The following is a 21,258-nucleotide window of genomic DNA, read 5'->3' as shown; positions in this document are numbered from 1 at the left end:
ACTGTTAAGTTTGGTGTAAAACACCCTTCAATCATAACCTCATCGCCTCATCATCTCATCGCTTCATCATCTCATCGCCCGAGCATCTCATCGCCTCATCTCATCATCGGTCCTTCGTTCAACCCAAGCAAAAGGTCGCTGAATACTAAAGCTGCATCGCACAGGGCCCATAACCAACTATCCAATCCCTGGTCTCTTTATGCGCGCACTGTGATCTCGCACACACGTTTGTGTCGTATCCTCGTTTAAGCAAAACGAACCTTGTGTACAGTCCTGCATCCAGACGTTTCACATATATACTTTTGAAAACACCAATTCTTGCTTCCCAAATCAATGTCTCGGACCGCAGTGCAAGGAGAGCCAAATGAGACCACCTCATTGGTGGAAAGCGCCCAACCTGCTGATCCAAAATACCTTCCCAAAGATCAAATTGAGTGGGAGTTTGGTGGACCAGCCGGTGCGTTAGGAATGATGATCGGATTCCCTCTTTTGATGGTATACATGTGGCTTTCGGCTCGTTTTTACAATGGATTGCCTGCGTGGCCAACAGAGGAACAGACATGGTCCGTTTTCGGCTTGGAGTTGTGGCAATTATTCGTCGAGAACGCCATTCCATCGCCAATGGTAGTATTGGTATTCACCACATTCTTCGTCGTCCAGGGTCTCTTTTATTTGACTTTGCCTGGTATCTGGAGTAAGGGTTTGCCATTGGACCATTTGAACGGCCGCCAATTGCCATACTACTGTAATGCGGTGTGGTCTTTCTATGTGACAAACGTCATCTTGCTCGGCATGCACTTCTACGGAATTAAATTGTACTACATCTTGGACCATTTTGGTGAGATGATGATTACCGCCATTGCCTACGGTTTCATTTTCTCCATTGGCTTGTACTTGTACACTCTCTATGTCTCCAAGGATTACCATCGCATGACTGGAAACCCCATCTACGACTGTTTCATGGGCGCACCATTGAACCCACGTGTGGGCAAATATTTGGACATCAAGATGTTCTTCGAGGTCCGTCTTCCTTGGTACTTCCTTCATTTCTTGGCCGTTGCAGCTGCTTTGAAGCAGTACGACACCTACGGCTACGTTTCTCCTCAGATGGCATTTGTGGTGTACGCCTTCTGGTTGTATGCCAACGCTTGTTCCAAGGGTGAGGAGTTGATCGTTCCAACCTGGGACATGGCCTACGAGAAGTTCGGCTTCATGCTTTGTTTCTGGAACATCGCCGGTGTTCCTTTCACCTACTGTCACTGTACCTTGTTCTTGCTGTACCACGATCCTCTGGAGTACCAATGGTCTTGGCAATACAACACCGCCTTGTTTGTGGTGTTGACCATTGCCTACTACTTCTTTGACACTGGAAACAGACAAAAGAACAGTTTCCGTAGAGTTATGGGCGGCAACAACACCATCCGTAAAACGTTCCCATACTTGCCATACTCGGACTTGGTCAACCCGACCTACATTAAGTGCAAGAACGGTTCTGTCTTGTTGACTGATGGATGGTACAAGTACGCGCGTAAGGCTCATTACACCGCCGATTACACTCAAGCGCTCACCTGGGGCCTTATCTGTGGCTTCCAGTCGCCATTTCCATGGTTTTTCCCAGTATTCTTCTTTATTGTCTTGGTTCACAGAGCCTACAGAGACCAAAGAAAGTGTGCTCGTAAGTACGGTGAGGACTGGGACCGCTATCTTGAGGCTTGTCCTTACATGTTCATTCCTTACGTTTGGTAAGAACTGGGGAACTGATTTAGAAAAGCTTACTTAGTTAAGCACGTATAGATTCCATATAGGTATATCACATATCCAGCTAAAACAATCGTAGTCCTGTCTCTACAGATAATATACTAATTCATTACAAAGCTTCGTCGTATCGTTGCGATGCTATTTACAGCACTGTTTGGCCTGCTCAAGTGCCTGTAGGGGGGTAAGTCTAATCGAGTTCAGCAATGGCAACCAATCTTTCGTCAATCTCGTCGGCAGTCAAGATGCGGAACTCGCCTTGCGTAGCCACACCGATCTCGATGTCGTTCTTGCGGAAATCTGTGCCGAGCACCGAGCTCAAGGAGGTGATGGCGAACTCGACCGTCTGCTGCCAGTCGCCATCCACACAGTCCATTTTCTTGAATTTTTTCTCCAAATACGTGGTGGCCTCCTGCTGCTTGGGGCCCGTCGACACGGCCTTGACGCCTGTGAAGTAGCCTGCGGGGTCACACTTGAAGATCTGAGGACCTCTGCCCTCATCCTCGAAGTCGACCTGACAGAAGGTCAACGCCACGCCGAGCGGACGCATGTATGCACGCTGGGTATACAACTGAGAGATGTTGGCCATACGCTTGGCAATGCTCTGCACGGGCATCTCGTACCCGTTCTGGTAGCGGAACTCGGCTGCTTCTGCTCTGGCACGCAACGCCAACGAACGGGCATCGGCAATGGAGCCCGTAGCTAGCATGCCCATCGAAGGCGTGATTTTAAAGAGATACGACACCGTGGCGGGATCCAACAACTTATCGGGGATCTTCTTCTGCGAAATGAGCACGGCCGAGTCCTTACCAGTAACACCGATCGACGTGATGCTGGCGGAGTTGATGGCCTTGAACGAATACTCGACCTGGTACAATCTTCCCTCGGGGGAGAAGATGGTGATGTGTCTGTCGAAGCCTGCGGAGCCTAGGGGGAGGTGTTAGTAGGAGAGAAGGGTTGATTTAGAAGGAACGAACATTGAATCAAAAAACGAAACAGGAGGAGGCAAGAGGTGGGAAGGGGGGTTATTTATGTTTTTTAGTGGGTGCGGGGAAGTGGGGCGGTGGTCGGGGTTCAATGTTCGGCGGTCAATTGGAACGTACTTGACATTGTTGAAGAAGAGTTGGTGGTGGCAATAGGTATGTGAGTGTGGAGTGTGGAGATAGAGTGAGAGAAAGTGGGAGAGAAAGAGGGAGAAATTAGGAGGGACGATTTGGGGAGATAATTGTGGGAAATTAGAAACAAATTCTGTTGATTTTTTTTATTGACAATATTTCTTGAATTTAGTTTATCTATTTTGGCGAGTTGGGGTCTTTGATCGTGGGTTCTTCTGTAGTGTTAGGTATGGAATTGTTCTCACTAAAGAGTCACTATCTTTGATGACAGTTGTTGGTGAACTGCGCGAATTTGCAGATAATTCGGGTGAAAATAAATCAGAGAGAATTCTGTTGGTTTTGGTGACTAGAGTTCTCGTTTTGGCGGTGGTTGACGGTATATTTGAGCTGGTAACTCCATCAGACGTTGGAATCCAGCCTACAAATATATCCTGGAGTTCACGCCAAAATAATTTTGTCCCTTTATATCCCAAAAATACTTTACAGATTGCCATTTGGTCGAATCTGTGTGAATTCTCTCTTGGCGCCTGTTCCACTAGTCACCTCATCAAACACACCCCTCAACCGATTGACACCCCGCAAATCACTACTAAATGAGAAAATCTTCTAATTTTAAATTTCCCAATTTCTCAAATCTTAATCAATATTGTGAATGTCCTCATCGATAGGCAAGAGTATGGACTAGTGTGCAAAGAGGACCATAGCAGTTTCATCGTCTCAGCACAGTGCATGCTACACCAAATTCACAAAAAGGTTTCTCTATAAGATAAGAAATAATATTGAGCGCTGTCAATTTCTACGCAAAAACCTCCAGCTCATTCATCACCCGACCTACCACCAACTCCATCAAACTGTAACCACCATCAAAACAGCCACCCAATTTCCACTAAACCCACACTGACAAAAACACAAATATATCCAAAACATCAAATCCACCCAAATCCCACAAAACTTTAGAAAAAATCTCAAAATCCTCAAAATCCTCAACCCCAATCCATCTCCATCACCTACACACTACACACTACACTACACACTACACTACACTATATAACCAGCACAACTCCAAAACACATTCAAATGGCGACGTTCTCCACAGACGCGGCCACAACGAAACACACCCCGCACTACTTCCCGGAGCACCTGCTGCCGCTCAAAAACGTCCTGTACCACTACAACTCCGACGTATCCCACTACCACTATGGACCACACCACCCAATGAAGCCGTTCAGGTTGATGTTGACCGACCACTTGGTGTCGCTGTACCGTCTCTATGAGAAAATGGACTTGTACGAAACACGTGAGGCTACGCGCGATGAGCTTTTGGACTTCCATGCTGAGGAATATGTAGACTTCTTACAATCCATCACGCCCGAAATGGCGCTCAAGATGGACGAGGATAAGATTGCGCAGTTCAACATTGGAGACGACTGTCCCATTTTCGACGGCATGTATACGTATCTGCGGCTCTATACGGGCGCGACGTTGGATGCGCTGCGGAAACTCATCAGTGGGATGAGCGACATTGCCATCAACTGGTCGGGCGGGCTCCACCACGCGAAGAAGTTTGAACCTAGCGGGTTTTGCTACATCAACGATATTGTGTTGGCCATCCTTAATTTGCTCCGCGTGCATGCGCGGGTTATGTATATTGATATAGACTTACACCATGGAGACGGCGTCCAGGAAGCGTTCAACATGACCGACCGCGTGATGACGGTGTCGTTCCACAAGTACAACGGCGAGTTTTTCCCTGGCACGGGCGCCATCGACGAGGCCGGAATCGGCCGCGGGCTCAACTATAGCGTCAACGTGCCGCTCAAGGATGGCATCGACGACGACTCGTACCTCCGGTTGTTCAAGCTGATCATGGAGCCGCTCATCACCAAGTTCCAGCCCACGGTCATCGTGCAGCAGTGCGGTGCGGACTCGCTCGGCTACGACCGTCTCGGCTGCTTCAACCTCAACATCCGTGCCCACGGCGCCTGCGTCAAGTTCATCAAGACGTTTGGCATCCCGATGCTTGTGCTTGGCGGCGGCGGGTACACGCCGCGCAACGTGTCGCGGTTGTGGTGCTACGAGACCGCCATTCTCAACGACGTGACGCTCGACCTGAAGATCCCGTCGTCGATCCCGACGTACGACTGGTTTGGCCCCGACCACTCGCTCCACCCGGCGTTGGAGGGGCCGCTCGACAACAAAAACTCCAAGAAGTACCTCGAGAGCGTCAAGCAACGGGTGCTCGAGCAGCTCCGCTTCATCGACCACGCGCCGTCGGTCAGAATGGACGACATCCCGCCCGACTTCTCGGCGCTTACCGAGGAGGAAGACCAGCTCATCAAGGAGATCAACGACGAGACCGAGGACGAGGGCACGCGCCTCGCGCAGAAGGTCAAGGATGAGGCGCGCCCGATGGAGACCTTTGCATAGACCATCTTTTTCTTTTTTCTTTTTTCTTTCCACCCCTGTTTTATTACCATCCATCATGGGCCATTCCAAGGAACCACCCAACTATTTATTAATGAGAAACCACGACCACAGCCACAGTAAATATCAAAATCGAAAAAGTAGCCAAAGCCGAATTTTGAACGCTCTCAAAAAATTTCACTTTCTTACCCCAGATTTGCCATATCTTGCATCTACTGTTCTACTTAAAAAGGCAATTGCTCCGTCAGGAACGCGAAAATTAATAGAAAAAGAGCTCTGGCCTATTTCTGCAGTCAGTCTAGACCATACCCCCGCTTTCCGGGCAGAAAATGGATCTCCTGACGCTATCTATCGACGTCGATAAGTCTTCAGGACACAAGGTGGTTAATCTGCGGTATGAGCTTCTTCTGAGCATCGGGCAGGGCCAGTTCGGCAAGGTCATTCTTGCGCGAGACAAAAGCGTCGATCCGGCGAAGTACTATGCGATCAAAACGATCAATAGAATCGATACTTCACGTTTGATCACGAAAACGTACCTAAGTCATACCACAAAGATCAAGCGTGAGATCCGCATCATGAAGCAGTGCGACCATCCCAACGTCGTCAAGTTGTACCAGGTCATCGACGATATGAAGTTCGATAAGATCCTCTTGGTGCTAGAGTATTGTCAGTATGGAGAGATCGACTGGAAGAAATACAACCATTATCACGAAAAGTACTTCAAAGACGCCGGCAAGTCGCTCCCGCTCAATAAGATCTTGCGCGATGTGCTCAATGGGCTCGAGTACTTGCACACGTTCAAACACATAATCCATAGAGACCTTAAGCCGTCCAACCTCCTAATAAGCCGCGACCGCACGATCAAAATCTCCGACTTTGGCGTGTCGCTCATTCTAGAAAATAATGCCAATGACGATAAGGAGCTCGGGAAAACCATGGGCACGCCTGCGTTCTTTGCGCCCGAACTATGTCAGTTTGTGAACAAGCGCTTGCTGATGCTCAACGATAACGACTTGATCCAGAGCAAAATCGACGCTCGCATTGACATCTGGTCGTTGGGCGTGATTCTTTTCTGCTTGTTTTTCCACCAGTTGCCGTTTGAGGGACACAACGAGTTCAGTCTCTTCAAGAACATCGTCAACGGACCGCTTCGTTTCCCGCGCACAATCGAAAGCGCAAAGGCTCGCGAGCAGGATTCAAAGGAGGCCGAGTTGCTAAAAAATCTAATCGAAAAGCTCTTGTCTAAGGACCCCAACCAACGACCGACCATCCAGGAGATCAAGGCGCACCCGTTCACGACGTTTGGGCTCAGCAGACAAGAAATCGACAAATACAACAAAATCAACCAACAGATATTTAAGGCGCAGGGCGGAGTTGAAATCGATAACAGTCTCACGGGAAGGCTACGGCGCTTATTTATTGGTAAAACTTACGAAAATGCATGGGGTGCACCCCCACCACTGGCGTCCGTTCCTCAAGCTGAACTCGAGGTAGAGCAGGACCCAGAATTAGTTTACAAAGATCTCGAGAAAGTGGACGATCTACTAGACTCCTATCTAGACGATTCCAGCTCGATGGGCTCTCTTGAAGATGAGGTCACAACGCAACCAGTGGATACGTCAAACTTACTTTCCTCAATTGACAAAATGTCCATTGGAGAAGAGTCTTCAGCCAGCAAGCACCTGGAACTCGTCGTTGGCTCGTTCGACTCCAGACAAGGGTCCTCTAAACCTGAGTCTAGTGAGCCATACAAACTCGTCGAATCCGGCTCCAAACGGTCGTTCAAGAGCTCGCTTAGTCCTCGGAAGCAGGACGCCAACTCCATTAAAAGCGTCAGTCCAACGAAGTTGCGTAGCAATGCTCTTGGCGGAACAAGATCCAAGTCCAGTTCGGTTTCCTCGAAGCTCAACGTTCCACCTCCACTACAGCTCAGCGAATCCAATTTGTACTCGTCCAAACGAGGCTCGTTCTCGTCAGATACACGCAAAAATTCTAGCTCAGGGTTTCACACACCAATTAGTGGTGGTGCGGCTGTGACCATTGGCGCTGGGTCTCCTCTGTCCATCAAGTCGATGTTCAGTCCGTCAAGGAGGTTCTTCTCCAGACTCAAGAAGGAGAAAAAGCCAACGATAGGATCTTTGGCATCGGTTAATCACAGCGAAGGGTATGGCGACTTCGAACCTCCGCCAGGGGTAGGCGGCGTCCCACGAACTACGCTCAGCCGCCGCGGACTGACAACCAGTGTCGACTCTGGCCCAATCAAGGGAAGAAAGAACTCCATGAGCTCAATGGGTCTGAACATGCTCCTGAAACTCTCCAGCTCCAGCTCATCTCTCAATCTACACGCATACCTAATGGACGATAGTGGAGGACTAGCAGGAGCAAGCACACCCACCGGATCAGCGCATTCTAGCGAAAGAATCAACTTTGGCGAGGACGTGTTTGACCGGAAGTTCATACTGACTACTGTGGGCACGAATCCCGTTGCTGGCAACACGAGCCTGAGCCTAGACTACCGCCGGAACGAAGCGGAGGCCTTCAGTTTCAACGACACATATACACACACAAACACCTCCAGTGACTACAACGAGGATGCAGATCGGACCTTCTCCATGGACGAGTATCTCGAGCAGCTCTCGGCTCGACGGTGACGAAGCATAGTTCCTAACGCAAGAATGCATAGCCCCAATTGCGAGATTCCATGTGTGGAAAGGCTCCTACCCAGCGGAACGCGGTATTTCTATCTACAAGCAGAAGGCTACAGTGGATCTTGATACATGTAACACAAACAACGCGGCATATTGGATATCTTGTGTGAAGCTAAGGTATCTTGACTCGCGATGGATTGGTTCTCTCATCGGCAATCTTGCAACGGTATTAGGGCCTCGGAGATAGCCCGCAGTGCAGACCATGCAGAAAATGAAGAAACATGCACGGAAATTAGTGGAGAAGGACGAGATGAATGATCAGCGCCATTGCATGATTTTGCAAGGGATTCTGTTCCTCATCTCGGCCGATGCTGGCCCCAAGCCAGAGAGCAAGAGACAAAAAAAGACGCAAAACTAACGAACGATCCGAATCATAACAAGCAAACATTGGCGTATGGAAAAAGCGAATGCTCCCGTTTTACGGTGATACCGGATGGAAATATCCTTCCTCAGCTCATGCAAGTGAAGCTAGGCGGTTAATATTTCCTCGCGAGTGAGACACATTGAGCTGTTGCGTGTATATAGCACGCGTCCACGTACACAAACAGCTAAATGGTCCTGCAGAAAGTGCCGACCGACGCACTATTGCATGTTCCAAAACAGAATAATTGCAACCGGGCACCGAAAAGGCAGAGGTGTGACTTGTTGAGGCAGTTGCACCGTGATACTGAGATCGGGGGTGTTAATTAAGGAAACGAGGGGGGGTGGGGGGACAGGGCTCAAGAGCACTAGCGAGACTATTCTATTCTATTCTCCGCGTTCTCACTGGGCGATGGCTTGAGGCAAGATGACATAATGGCAGTGAACAAGCGAACAAATGAACAAGCCCGGGAGAAATAGGGACGCGGGAGCACGCGAACAGAAGAACTGAAAGAAGCACGACCACCAAAAAAAAAATAACGGCTTTTTCGAGCAAACAACACTTAGATTAGAAACATCAGATGGGGTTCAGACGGCGCACAACCACCTAAATGCATGCAGGGTTCGCGGCGTGCGTCGACTACACAGCTAAACCGGGTTATATGCAGTACCGTGACTACTCATACACAGGCCGCGCGCCCATCTGCACGTCTTCTATTTGGCATTGGACCCTTTCGGGTCAAGTTGCAATTCTGCCACTCTATGACCACCGCTTCGCACCTCCCACCGTGACTTCGTTGCGGCCCCATTCCACCGCACAAACACTTGCTCCTTCCACATTGGGTGCCGCAGAGGACCCTTTTTCGCGTGGCCGCCTGTCTGGCGCGACCTAACCCTGTGTGCGGCCGTCGGGCTTCCTCATCGGGGCTGGTGTCCACACTTGGGGGTGCAAGCGACCAGGGTTTATCTTGAGCGCGAATCCGCAACCGGTGGGCTATTTTTTTTTTTACAGTATGTCTTTGATTTCAGTTCCAGGTTGTTTTTCATTGTATCTTTAATTTATCTTTTCCTTCTTGTCTTTGTGCGGTGCCTTGTTCCCATTTCCGTCTGGTCGCGCACATCTCCTACTACTGCCTACTCACTACAACTTATACTAGTGACTACTGCCTGACCCTAGGCAATATTACTGCTACTGTCTGCCCTTAGCTACGGATTGTTAATTCTGTGTGTGCCTTCCGTACTGGCGACCCCGGGCTCATAATTCGGCTTCCCCTCCTTTTGGAAAAAAAAAACTATATAAGGACCTGCCGCCGCCCTTCTTTCTGTTCCCTGATTCACCCTATAGTTCTATCTATAGCGGTGCCCTCTAGTCCGCCACCGCCGTCCGCTCCAGCTCTGTCTGGACGTACAAGTGACCCGGCGCTCCGTTCCTGTTTCTTCTCCTATTTCTGTTCCCGCCTCGTTCCTCTTGCGGACCCATTCCTTGTCTGGTACCAGAATGGCCCTGAAGGATACCTTCTTTGGCGAGAGACGGCTGTCGCTCGATACGTTCGTGGGCTCGTTGGGCCTCTCCGGCGTGTCGGCCAAGCTTGCGCGCTCGGTGCGTCTCCCCATGTTCTGCCACGATGAGACCGAGTCCGACTGCAGCGACAACGACACCACACTCAACGATGAGGATGCAGATGCCGCGGCGTGGCTCAGCTCGCCGACGCAGAAACGCAAGCTCCTGCCGCCGCTGTTCCGTGGCGCGGCAGACCTCCATCCGTTCCCGCAGATGCTGTTCACCGCCAACGACCACCTTCCCAACACAAGCTTGCGGTCGTTTTCGGTACCGCACGATCTGATTCCTCGCGTAGACCCGGAGGAGTTCCATAAGATCGTCACGGGCGCCTATGCCAACCGGTTCGACGAACACATCATTGTAGACTGCCGCTTTCCCTACGAGTACGAGGGCGGCCACATCGAGAATGCGCTCAATATATCCCTGCAACAGCATCTAGAAAAGGAGTTTGTGGTCAACCGGCCGCCGGCCTTGCATCAGCCCAAGAAGACGCTTCTAGTGTTCCACTGCGAGTACTCCTTACTTCGTGGTCCCACAATGGCCGCTCATCTTCGAAAACTCGACCGTCTTCATAACGCAGACAGATATCCATATCTCACATACCCGGATATTGTCGTGCTCGAGGGTGGATACAAGAGCTTCTTCGACAAGTACATCCATCTCTGTGAACCACAGGGATACGTGGAAATGAAGGACACCAAACATAAACGTGTCTGCGAGGTTGAAATGAACAAGGTGATCCAAGCGTCCAAACTCATACGCGCCAAATCCTTCAACATTGCCAAGCCACGCCCTCCTATCACCCACACTCGCTCTGCATCGCTCACAACAACTCTTTCTTCCTCCGACCTGCTGTTAGCCGTAATGAACCCGCCAGCGCTCCGCAGAAGCCGCTCCACTAAGGTCCAGAAGCGCAGAGACAGTCGTCCCCTGTTCACCCAATCTTTATACAATCTCTCCCAAGAACCACATGAACCTAGCATCAACCCATTTTCAGCGTCCGATCATCTCGACGAGTTTGCACCTCCTCCGGCATTGTTCAGAGGCCATGGCAAGAGCCTGTCGATGCTGCTGCTCTCAGCACAACTGCCTCTGGAGTCTGTGTACTCGGTCGCAACAGCCTATTCTTCCACTGATTCCTTGATGGACGCTCCCTCTCCATTCACTGACTCGCTCGACGAATATGACTTCGTTTCTCCCTCCGTCCCTGCAGCAAAAGGCAGCCAGTGTGCTTCGGCCAAAGTTGTGAGACCTAGGTTATCCTTGACGCGCTCCAACACTCGGGCTAGCTACGCGCCTCTGCTCGTATCTCCAACCATTGCGTCTCCTTTGTTTTCAGGCATGGGAGGCCTCGGAGGTATTGACGACTTGTCGGAGGACGATGCGTTTCTGTCAACCGACCCTTTCTGAGTGCGAATGTGAATGCGCATTCCAATAGCTTCTCAAAGCACCCTCATTTTGCATTTTCTTGTATAAGAATCCTCATCATCATTATCATCATCGAATCTTCGTCGTTTTGTCGTGTACTCATTATTGTAGCGGTAGTTTAAGAAAGTAGTCTATACGGGATTGAAGCTCGTATGAGATTGAATTCACTTACGAACATAAACCCTATCAGTGCTATAATCCTATTGGTACATAGTCGTGTTCTTAACTGAAACTTTCATTATTTGCGTCACTATACATAAAATTTAAATAAAAAACTCCACTTACAACTTGCTCTTGTCAGAAACCAACTTGATCGCAGCATTGTTGATGGCAATGGTCTTTCTGTCAACAACGTGGGTTTGGAAGGTGACAACGTCGCCCTCCTTCCAAGCAAAGACTCTCAAAGTCTCACCTGGGAAGACGATGCCTGTGAATCTACCCTTGATCTCGTTAAATGGTCCGAATTGGTCCAACAAGACCTTAGCAGTCAAACCATATGTACACATTCCGTGCAAAATTGGCTTGTCGAAGTTGGCGCCTGCGGCAAAGTCGGGATCAATGTGCAAAGGATTTCTGTCACCAGTCAATCTGTACAAAGCCGCCTGATCATCGGAGGTGATGATATCCTTGGTGAAGATTGGCTCGGACTTTGGTGCGTTGAATGGCTGAGTGGCAAAGGTTCTTCTCTCTGCGTACTTCTTGGTGTCACCCTCACACTTTCTAATGAACAAAGTAGCCTCGTTCTCAAACAACTCTTCTCCAGTAGCTTTGTCTACAGACTTTGAGCCTTGGACAACAATGGTGTTAGTTCCCTTCTGGACAACAGCCAATGGTTGGTAGGATGTAACCACTGTGCTTTCGATAGGAATTGGGAACTTGTTGATCTTGAGGTAATGCTCACCATGCAACAAGAGCATTGGGTTGAAGTTTCTCAACAAGGCAGCAAATGTAGCTTGTGACTTGACGGAATTGAAGGTAGGCAAGTGGCAGAAGGTTGGCACCACTTGGAAGTCGCTGTCATTCTCGTAGACGTATCTCAACTCCTTACGCTTGGCGCCAACACCAAGGTTGTACAAAATGACATCCCTGTCGTTCCAAGAAAATTCTGGGTCTGGCATTTTCGATGGGTCGTCATCGTCATCTTCCTCGTCTTCATCCTCCTCGTCATCCTCATCGTCATCATCACCGACGGCGCTCAAAATAGCCATAGAGGATTCAGTGGTGGTCTTAGGGTTGGCAGTTCCAGATGTGAAGTCGGTAATCTCCTCCAAATGGTCAGCAACAAACTCGGGAGTAGTTTGCTCATCCTTGGAAACAGCACCCTTGGCTCTTTGCCATCTGGTGTTACCAATCCATCCACCACCAGCCTCGAACAACTCACCAGTAACTGGAACATCGTCAGAAGCCAAGAAGATCAACAATGGAGCTACCAACTTTGGTGGGTATAAGTTCTTGTCCTCCTCTCTGAAAATAGTAAGAGTCATAGCAGTCTCGGCATGTGGAGCAACAACGTTTGCCTTGATGTTAGCACGGGCACCCTCAATGGCAATAGTTCTAGTAAGACCAATGATAGCACTCTTAGCAGCAGCGTAGTTGGCCTGGCCAAAGTTACCGTAGATACCAGAAGTGGAGGAGATGTTGACAACTCTACCAAACTTCTTTTCCAAGAAGTGTGGCCAAGCCAATTTGGTCAATTGGTAAGTACCAATCAAGTGGACCTTTTGGACTTGAATCCATTCGTCGTATGTCATTTTGGCGAAGGAACGGTCACGCAAGATTCCGGCATTGTTGACCAAAATGTCAATTGTGCCGTACTTGTTGATGACGTTGTCAATGATATCCTTGGCTTGAGTAGCAACATCGTGCTTGTCGCCATGGGCCTCGCCTCCAGCAGCCTTGATCTCGTCAACGACCTTAGAAGGATCCTTAAAGTCATTGACAACGACCTTAGCACCAGCCTTGGCGAAGGCCAAGGCGTAGTCACGGCCCAAACCAGCACCAGCACCGGTAATAACCACAACTCTGCCCTTGACACTGACAGCAGGAGCGCCCGAGTTGTCGTTCTCCGGCAACTTGTGGGCAGCGTCCACGAGCGAAGTGTAGTCATTGAGCATCTTTGGATGTTGGTTCTTCAACAAGTCGGGCTTCGAGGAGTCGTCGAAGTTCATGATCTCATCGAATCTCTTTGCGACAGACTCAGGGGTGAAGGTGTCGTCGGGCTTGAACAAAGCACCGCCAGATCTTTCCCAGCGGATTTGCGCGTAGAAGCCCGCGGCAACCTCGAAGATCTCACCGTTGAGCTCGGTGTTGTTTTCGGAGGACAAGTAGAGCACCATTGGGGCTACCTTCTCTGGGCCGAGCTGCTCCAAGATTGGAGGCGGCAAGATGGACTCGGTCATTCTGGACCGCGCAAGAGGCGCGATGACGTTGGCCTTGATGTTGTGGTTCTCGCCCTCCTTGGCCAAGGTCTCTGCAAAGCCGATCAACCCCATCTTGGCTGCCGAGTAGTTGGCCTGGCCGAAGTTACCATACAAGCCGGCCGGAGAGGCGGTGTTCACGATACGGCCATAGTTTTGTTTACGGAAATATGGCCATGCGGCCTTGGTGACCTTGAACGCACCGTTGGTGTGCACATCGGTGACCAACTGGAAGTCCAGATCGGACATCTTCTTGAACTGGGCATCGCGCAAGATTCCGGCGTTGTTGACCACCACATGGACCGTTCCAAACGCCTTGACGGCGGTCTCGATGATCTTCTCGCCGTCCAACACGTTGTTGTAGTCGGCAACGGCCTGTCCGCCCAACTTGCGGATCTCCTCGACCACCAAGTCGGCCGCTTTGGAGTCTCCGCCCTGGCCACCGAGAGTGCCGCCCAAGTCGTTCACCACCACCTTGGCGCCTCGCTTGGCGTATTCGAGACAGTAGTGTTTGCCCAAGCCGCCACCTGCGCCGGTGACGACCACGACCTTGTCTTTGAAGGAAATGGTCATGTTGGAAGACTGGAGTGTTCGGAGTGTGCTCAATTAGCTATAGTGTAATGTATGTACCGTTAAATATATATAGAGGTGTATATATATGATTGTACCGATAGATATATATAGGGGTGTATATATATAAATATCTGGGAGAGAAAGGGGTGTTGAAAACGCCTATGCTTTCAAAAACAGAATTGTGTTACGAGAAGAAAAATTTCGGATTGCTGGATTGTCCGTGGAAAATCCAGGCCTTATATACTACACCGTTTTGCGGGGTGGGCTTGTGAGAGCTTCCCCGGACCGAGTCCTGCAGCCAGCGCGGCATGGGTTCTGATGGTAGACTGTGACAGAGAAAGACAATGGGAGTGTGAGAGTTGGGTCTAGAGTTCGTCAATTTTTTGTTTGTACTTTTTTGTGTTGGATTTGGTCACGGGACGACGATTGGATGAAAAGTGTTGGTGGACAAGTTGGGTCTGCCGCAGAACAGACGTTATGTCTCAAATGCATGTATGTATTGAGCATGTACTGGCATGTATTAGGTAGTAGTAGGTAGTTGTAGGAATAAGGGTCAAGTTGAACGAATTGTTTGAGTCTTTTTGGTTGTTAGACGGTGTTTAATTTGGACTGAATTTAACGTTAATATGGCAGACAATTTAGAGAGATTTGGTGTGTTCCGGTGTGCCGCGTTGTGATTTGTTCAGCTTTTGTGGCTCTTTGGTTGTCTCTCTAGGTGGAGCTCCTCGGTCCAGGGAACCTCGGCAGATGCCTGCACTGAACGAGAACTCCGACCCCGAAGTGGTAGATGAATTGGAACTAGTCTATGTATGTGATTATTTGTCATTGTTGTTGTATTTTTTTTTGATTTACTTAAAAGTTGGTCATGGTGGTTGCTCAAGGTCATTTTCTATTTTTTTTGTGTTTGACGGGACTGACGTAGTGGTATCAATAGTGTAGGCCGAGCCACCAGCGGTTCTAAAGTGCGCACGGGCCCTTTGAATTCTATTAATGGTTTGAGGTTTTCAAAATGTGCATGTTTTGTACTGTCGCGGTCGCTCACTCTGGCCTTGCTAACATACACTGGGGATTGGGACAATCCAACAGAAGTGACCAGCACTCAGAAACTTTCAAGTATCAAAAACTTGATTCCTCAGCAAATTAATTTCAGGAAGACGTTAAATTTCTCACGTCAGCTGACGGAATCCGTAAGTCCCGATCTGGGGCACGGTTGTTAAGTGTACCAGGAAGGTGTTAAGCGAACTGCGTCACCTAGCTCATTGGTCACAGGTTGTAATGGTAGAACTTGTCGTATATAAAAGGAAGGCTTCGCCCGTCCGTTTCTGTTAGAAGGTCAATCACCATTGCTCTGATCCAAGTAATAAATCAGATAAACAATCAATAATCTAACAGCTACTTTTTCCAGTGGCAGAGAATTTCGGGCTTCTATCGGAATTGCACCCGCCAGTACCACAGCTTCCCACCAACCTTCACATCCACCATTTTCTTAATTTCCTCATCCAGCCACTACGAAAATGCAGCTTGGACCTCCTTCAAAACTTCAATCCCCTCGAAGCACAAAAATAGAACCTCCCCCGAAATTCACCACTCGAACCATCTAAAAACCACCTCCCAAATTTAGTCCTGTAGGACCACAAAAACCCATTGTTTCGATCGCACTAAGAATTCTCAATTAGGAAACCATCTCGAACGGGCTGCAGGACGACGTCTCTATCTGCACGACACTGTCAATGCCAGTGTTCTATTGAGTCCATCAAAAGCACCAAAAATTCTCTTTCATAAAAAATAAGAGAAATCCTCAAAATCCTCATCCTCTCTTGTTTCCAAATACACCCCGCAATGTTTTCCCCAATGCCATCCGCCGCCCCCAAGCCATCCTGTCACACCACAAACCAACCAATCTGTCCACCAACCACGCCGCCAAAATTACCGGCCAAATTAAAACCACGCCCAAATTCACTTTTCCACCCTCCAAACCCATTCCCCCACTTCCCCAAACATTTTCATATCCGCGCCTGCCATTGGCTACCATTCCTCACTGCACCCCCACCAACTACATATTCTCTTCCAGTCACTTATCTAAGAACACGACAATGTCTCACCACGCCGCCAACCCGGGCAGCAGCAATGAAAGCTCCGGGAGTGCCGACTCGAACAAGACGCTGCGTCGTTCGCTGGGCTCGCAGCCCCTCCAGTATCGGCCCTTTAGTGCCCGCCAGATGTGGTTGTACGATTTCATCATGTGGATGTTTCTGGTGATCTTCGACTGCTTTTTTCGAGAGATCCGCCCGCGTGGTGCGTTCCGGCTCCCCAAAAAGGGCGCGGTGATCTTTGTGGCGGCGCCGCACGCCAACCAATTCGTAGATCCGATGATTCTCATGAACCAGGTCAAACGAGAGGCTGGCCGCAGAGTCTCGTTTTTAATCGCCCAGAAGTCGTATAAGCACTCTGTAATTGGGCCGTTGTCGCGCGCGCAGCTCTCGATCCCGGTGCAAAGAGCCCAGGATATGCTCCAAGCTGGAACTGGTAAAATCTACTTGGACTTCGAGAAGAACCCATTGTTGGTCACCGGCGAGGGAACCAAGTTCACCCACGAGTGCATGCACCGTGGCTTGCTTGCCTTGCCGAAATCGCTCGGTGCAGTGGAGATTGATGAGATCATTTCCGACACTAAGCTCACGCTTCGTAAAGAGTTCACTCGCTCAGACACCATCGTTAAGCTCTTGAGTAAGGGCACGCCATTCAAGGTCGCCGATAAAATCGACCAGAAACAGGTTTATCAGTACGTGTTTGACCATTTGAGCGCTGGCAACTGTGTAGGTATATTCCCCGAGGGCGGCTCCCACGACAGAACGGACTTGCTTCCGTTGAAGGCGGGTGTTGCGATCATGGCGCTTGGTGCCATGACAAACGACCCCGATTGTAATGTCAAGATCGTTCCGTGCGGTATGAACTACTTCAATGCCCATAAATTCCGCTCCAGAGCCGTGGTGGAGTTTGGCCATCCTATTGAGTTCCTGCGTGACTTGGTCGACAAGTACAACGACCCTGCAACCCACAAACAGAGTATTTCCGAGTGTCTCGAAATCATCACCAATGGTTTGCGTGCTGTGACTGTCAATTGTCAGGACTATGAGACGTTGATGGTGGTCCAGGCTGCCAGAAGACTCTATGCTGGTAACTTTGCTCAGTATTTACCCTTGCCGATGGTGGTTGAAATGAACCGTCGTTTGGTGCTTGGCTATGAAACTTTCAAGGATCAACCCGACTTGAAGAGATTGAAGAGCAAGATCTTGCATTACAATGAGCTTTTAAAGATCAACCATCTCCCCGATCACCACGTTGAGGATTGTGATGTAAGTCATAAGCTTAACTTGATTCCCATTCTCGTTTTCCGCATCATGAAATTGATATTTTTTGTAATTCTTGCCCTTCCTGGTGCGATCTTGTTTTCGCCTGTCTTTGCCATTTCAAAACATGTCTCCAAGAAGAAAGCCGAAACTGCTTTGGCTAATTCCACCGTGAAGGTCAAAGCTAATGATGTTGTTGCAACTTGGAAGATTCTCATCAGTATGGGTGCTGCTCCCGTCTTGTACAGTTTCTATGCTTCTATTGGTACGTGGTACTGTAAGAGAAAGAGTTACCTCTCTTCTTACGGCTTGATCAGTATCTGGTTTATTCTTTACATGCTTGGTGTTCTTGTTACTTACTCTGCATTGATTACTGGTGAGCAAGGCTTGGATTTGTTGAAGTCGATTCGCCCTGTCTACCTTTCGATTTTCTCTGGTGCCTCCATTACCAAGCTCAAAGAGTTGAGAAGAGAATTGAGTGAGGAGATTACAGATTTCGTGAATAGATACGGCCTCGAACTCTTCCCTGATGACTTCAACTTGTTGGAGATTAAGGATTATAAGGAGCCAGTCCAGAAGGAGATGGATTCCGATGAGGAAGAGGAGTTCAAGACACAACAAATGCGCAACAGACGTACTGCCGTTAAGAAAGAGCGCGCAGCACGGAAAGCCGCTCTTCAATCTGTCGCTGAGTCGGCTAAAGCTTCGGACAGTGACTCCTCCTCCATTGTGGAGAGTGTGCCTCTCAGAAACACCCAGTCCTATACCAACATTCCAATGTTCTCAGATTACGACTTGCATATGAACGAAAAGAACAGTCAGGTCGACTTGAAGTCTGTTGGCTCTTCAGCACTACCCTCCGCCCTACAATCCGCTTTGCCCTCTAGCTCTTCCATCATCGATGACTTTGATCACCAGAAGTCTCTGTCTGGACACGAGCTGTCACAGGAGAGCTCAGACTTCGAGTTGAACTTTGGCGCACTCAAAGATGAAAAAAACATTAGCAGCAAAATCCAGTCCAAGATTCGCCAATCTCGTGGTTCTCAATAAACCTTCTACTTCTTCTCTTCTGAATTATATATTCCGTCAGCACGTTAATAATATACATAATTAATTTCGTTGCGCTACTTGGTAACATTTGCCTGCCTTTCGTAAAACTCCGAGATTTGTGTTGATGTTGTGGCATCCTCGATTCCTTTATCTTCCCTTGTTCTTATGAACCTTGGGAATCGAAGAGATACACCTTTACCGTACTCTGAATGAGCGGCCTTGTAAATTGGACTCAAAGAAAGATCGGCAATCAAAATCTCAAACACGGTAGTTGGTTCAAGCCAAACATCAGGAGCAGAGTTTGAGTTTTTGGTGTCGTAGACGTAAAATGGTTTTGGCTGCGCAATCTCACTTGGTTTGAGTTTGTTATATAGCAGTACCAAATCTTCGTCCGAGAAACCAGTTCCAATTTTGCAAGTAGTCTCATATTCACCAGTGTCATCGTTGTACGCAGCCAAGAGGAACCCACCGTAGGAACCTGTTCTTTTACCCTTGCCAACGTAAGCACCAACCACGACCAAATCAAGAGAGTCTCCCACTCCGGCCAAATAATCCTTCTTCAATTTCAACCAGTTCCGGGAACGCTTCGATGGCTCGTAGAAAGATTCTGGGCCATGAAGCATCTTGACCATCAAGCCCTCGCAAGAATCCTTCACAGACTGATCAAGAAATGCTTGCAATTCGTTGAGATCGGAGGAATCCTTAGATGTGGCGTATTGGAATTTGCCTTCCATGGGAGTAAAGTTTTCCATCAAACACTTTCTTCTTTCGCCGAATGAGCGCGTAATGAAGGATTCGCCATTGTAACAAAGAACATCGAAAGCAAAGAGGCAAATATGGACTTTGATGTCCTTTTCATTAACATCTTTCCGTTTTCTAGTTGAAAGAACCTGGAATGGAAGAATCTTTTTGGCCTCTCTATCCCAGGCCACAGCCTCACAATCCAAAATCATAGACTTGGGCTTGTCTTTTGTCTCATCAGTGACTCTGACAAAATCTTTCACAATTGACAAGAGATCAGGATAGCGCTCTGACATATCTTCTGAATTACGAGAGTAAACTCTGACCTCTCCCGACTCCAAAAGATGCACTTGTGCACGCTCACCGTCATATTTGTATTCACAGGTAAATTCTTCGCCTTGAAATCTATCAAGAACCTCTCCAATAGACTTTGTTGGCTTTGCCAACATTGGCTTCAAGGGCACACCTGGAGTCAAATGACAGTGCTCCAATAAATTAGCTACGCCATACGTCAAGGCCGATTTGATGATAATTTCGTAGTTTGGGATCAAGGAGAAAGCTTCACGCATGATGTCCTCTGTTTTGCTCAAAGTTTCAGGCAGAATGCGCTTGGAGGATTTGTTTTCGAAGTTCAATAATGCCTGAGCCAAGCCGACTAGGACAGTTTTCTCAGCCAACCCAATACGTAGCTTTCCCTCCAAAGAACGAATCAAGAACTTTGCCTCGTTACTTTTGAGGTTGCAGGAAGTGAGCATCTGTTTGATGATGCCGATTTTACGAGCCTGGGAATCCTTTCCTGTGGCTCTGGCAATTTTGGTCAAATTCTCAAATACGAGATCAACATCTAATGGAGCAGGCTTGAACATCGTAGGCTGCGCCGAACGAGACTTTTGGGCCACCAAGCCCAAGTCTCCAACCTCCTTGTAGTCTTCCTTGATCTTAGATACACCTCTACCGTAACATTCACTGATGGCTTTGATGAGAAGAGTTTCACCCAAGCCTAGCTCCAAATCGGGCTCGTAGTCCGGCCCGAGTCTATTGATGAATAAGTACACTACATGGGTAATTTTCTCTGGCCCAGGGAACTGTTCCAAGACCTCTAGGAAGAACTCAGAAACCATCGCAGTCATCTTCAACCGGCCCGGTTCCTGTTCAATGCGTTCAAGAACATCTGTGAGTCTGGCATAGGGAATCTTGCTTGACGCAGGCAACGGTTCTTGGTGCTTATGTTCCTTTTCGGAGAGTTTAATGAGCTTTGAAGCATCTTCTTCGGTGATGGCAGGCGCGCCGGCTAATTCCTCACCGTCCGATTTGAGAACAGACGTTTTTTCATCGCGAGTATCGTTCAACTTCTCACTGCTGACCACTTCAGTTTCTTTGGTTCCAGTCTCGGTTGCAACTGGAGTATTCACATCTTTCGCACCATTCACTCCCTTTTGGAGCTTGGAAGGCTGTTCGCTTTTAGAAGCGCTTGCCCGTTTCGGGCTCGGCTTTGCTTGGCCGCCGAAAAAATTGAGGATCAGCTGTTGAGCCATGGGGTTTCTGAAGAGAAAGGGTTGGGATCTAAGACAAGTGCGTGCTGCTCGAAGGAACATCCACAAATAGAGTGATTGGTGAAGTAAAGAATTGAACAGGCTTTTGAGTTTCTTTTTTTGCGCTCAATTGGTGTTGAAGTATTAGAATACAATTATTCCTTAGTAGACGCGTAATGGAGATTAGTGCGAGTTATGGAAATGGTGAGAAAGGAAGAAGTAGTGAAGTTTTGAGATTGCGTGA

General features: G+C 48.7%; 8 protein-coding genes across 8 annotated transcripts; 5 read left to right on the top strand and 3 right to left on the bottom strand.

Annotated features, from left to right (window-relative positions):
• Positions 1–333: 333 nt before the first annotated feature.
• On the top strand, positions 334–1,746 carry PUMCH_000550 (uncharacterized protein; the record flags this gene model as incomplete). The annotated part of the gene is made up of 1 exon (XM_063019631.1): positions 334–1,746. The coding sequence occupies one exon, from the start codon at positions 334–336 to the stop codon at positions 1,744–1,746; it is 1,413 nt and encodes a 470-aa protein (XP_062875701.1).
• Positions 1,747–1,945: 199 nt separating this feature from the next.
• PUMCH_000549 (uncharacterized protein) lies at positions 1,946–2,470 on the bottom strand (the record flags this gene model as incomplete). The annotated part of the gene is made up of 1 exon (XM_063019630.1): positions 1,946–2,470. One exon carries the CDS (start codon positions 2,468–2,470, stop codon positions 1,946–1,948), a length of 525 nt encoding a protein of 174 aa, XP_062875700.1.
• A 1,477-nt stretch (positions 2,471–3,947) lies between these two features.
• PUMCH_000548 (uncharacterized protein) lies at positions 3,948–5,297 on the top strand (the record flags this gene model as incomplete). The annotated part of the gene is made up of 1 exon (XM_063019629.1): positions 3,948–5,297. The coding sequence occupies one exon, from the start codon at positions 3,948–3,950 to the stop codon at positions 5,295–5,297; it is 1,350 nt and encodes a 449-aa protein (XP_062875699.1).
• Positions 5,298–5,623: 326 nt separating this feature from the next.
• Positions 5,624–7,945, top strand: PUMCH_000547 (uncharacterized protein; the record flags this gene model as incomplete). Its single annotated transcript, XM_063019628.1, has 1 exon — positions 5,624–7,945. The coding sequence occupies one exon, from the start codon at positions 5,624–5,626 to the stop codon at positions 7,943–7,945; it is 2,322 nt and encodes a 773-aa protein (XP_062875698.1).
• A 1,915-nt stretch (positions 7,946–9,860) lies between these two features.
• PUMCH_000546 (uncharacterized protein) lies at positions 9,861–11,333 on the top strand (the record flags this gene model as incomplete). The annotated part of the gene is made up of 1 exon (XM_063019627.1): positions 9,861–11,333. The coding sequence occupies one exon, from the start codon at positions 9,861–9,863 to the stop codon at positions 11,331–11,333; it is 1,473 nt and encodes a 490-aa protein (XP_062875697.1).
• Positions 11,334–11,632: 299 nt separating this feature from the next.
• PUMCH_000545 (uncharacterized protein) lies at positions 11,633–14,341 on the bottom strand (the record flags this gene model as incomplete). Its single annotated transcript, XM_063019626.1, has 1 exon — positions 11,633–14,341. One exon carries the CDS (start codon positions 14,339–14,341, stop codon positions 11,633–11,635), a length of 2,709 nt encoding a protein of 902 aa, XP_062875696.1.
• A 2,093-nt stretch (positions 14,342–16,434) lies between these two features.
• PUMCH_000544 (uncharacterized protein) lies at positions 16,435–18,741 on the top strand (the record flags this gene model as incomplete). Its single annotated transcript, XM_063019625.1, has 1 exon — positions 16,435–18,741. The coding sequence occupies one exon, from the start codon at positions 16,435–16,437 to the stop codon at positions 18,739–18,741; it is 2,307 nt and encodes a 768-aa protein (XP_062875695.1).
• Positions 18,742–18,815: 74 nt separating this feature from the next.
• PUMCH_000543 (uncharacterized protein) lies at positions 18,816–21,077 on the bottom strand (the record flags this gene model as incomplete). Its single annotated transcript, XM_063019624.1, has 1 exon — positions 18,816–21,077. One exon carries the CDS (start codon positions 21,075–21,077, stop codon positions 18,816–18,818), a length of 2,262 nt encoding a protein of 753 aa, XP_062875694.1.
• Between the last annotated feature and the right edge of the window lie 181 nt (positions 21,078–21,258).

The sequence above is a fragment of the Australozyma saopauloensis genome, chromosome 1, assembly GCF_035610405.1.
Source record: "Australozyma saopauloensis chromosome 1, complete sequence".
NCBI lineage: Eukaryota > Fungi > Ascomycota > Pichiomycetes > Serinales > Metschnikowiaceae > Australozyma > Australozyma saopauloensis.
This window is presented reverse-complemented; position numbering and strand designations above follow the sequence as displayed.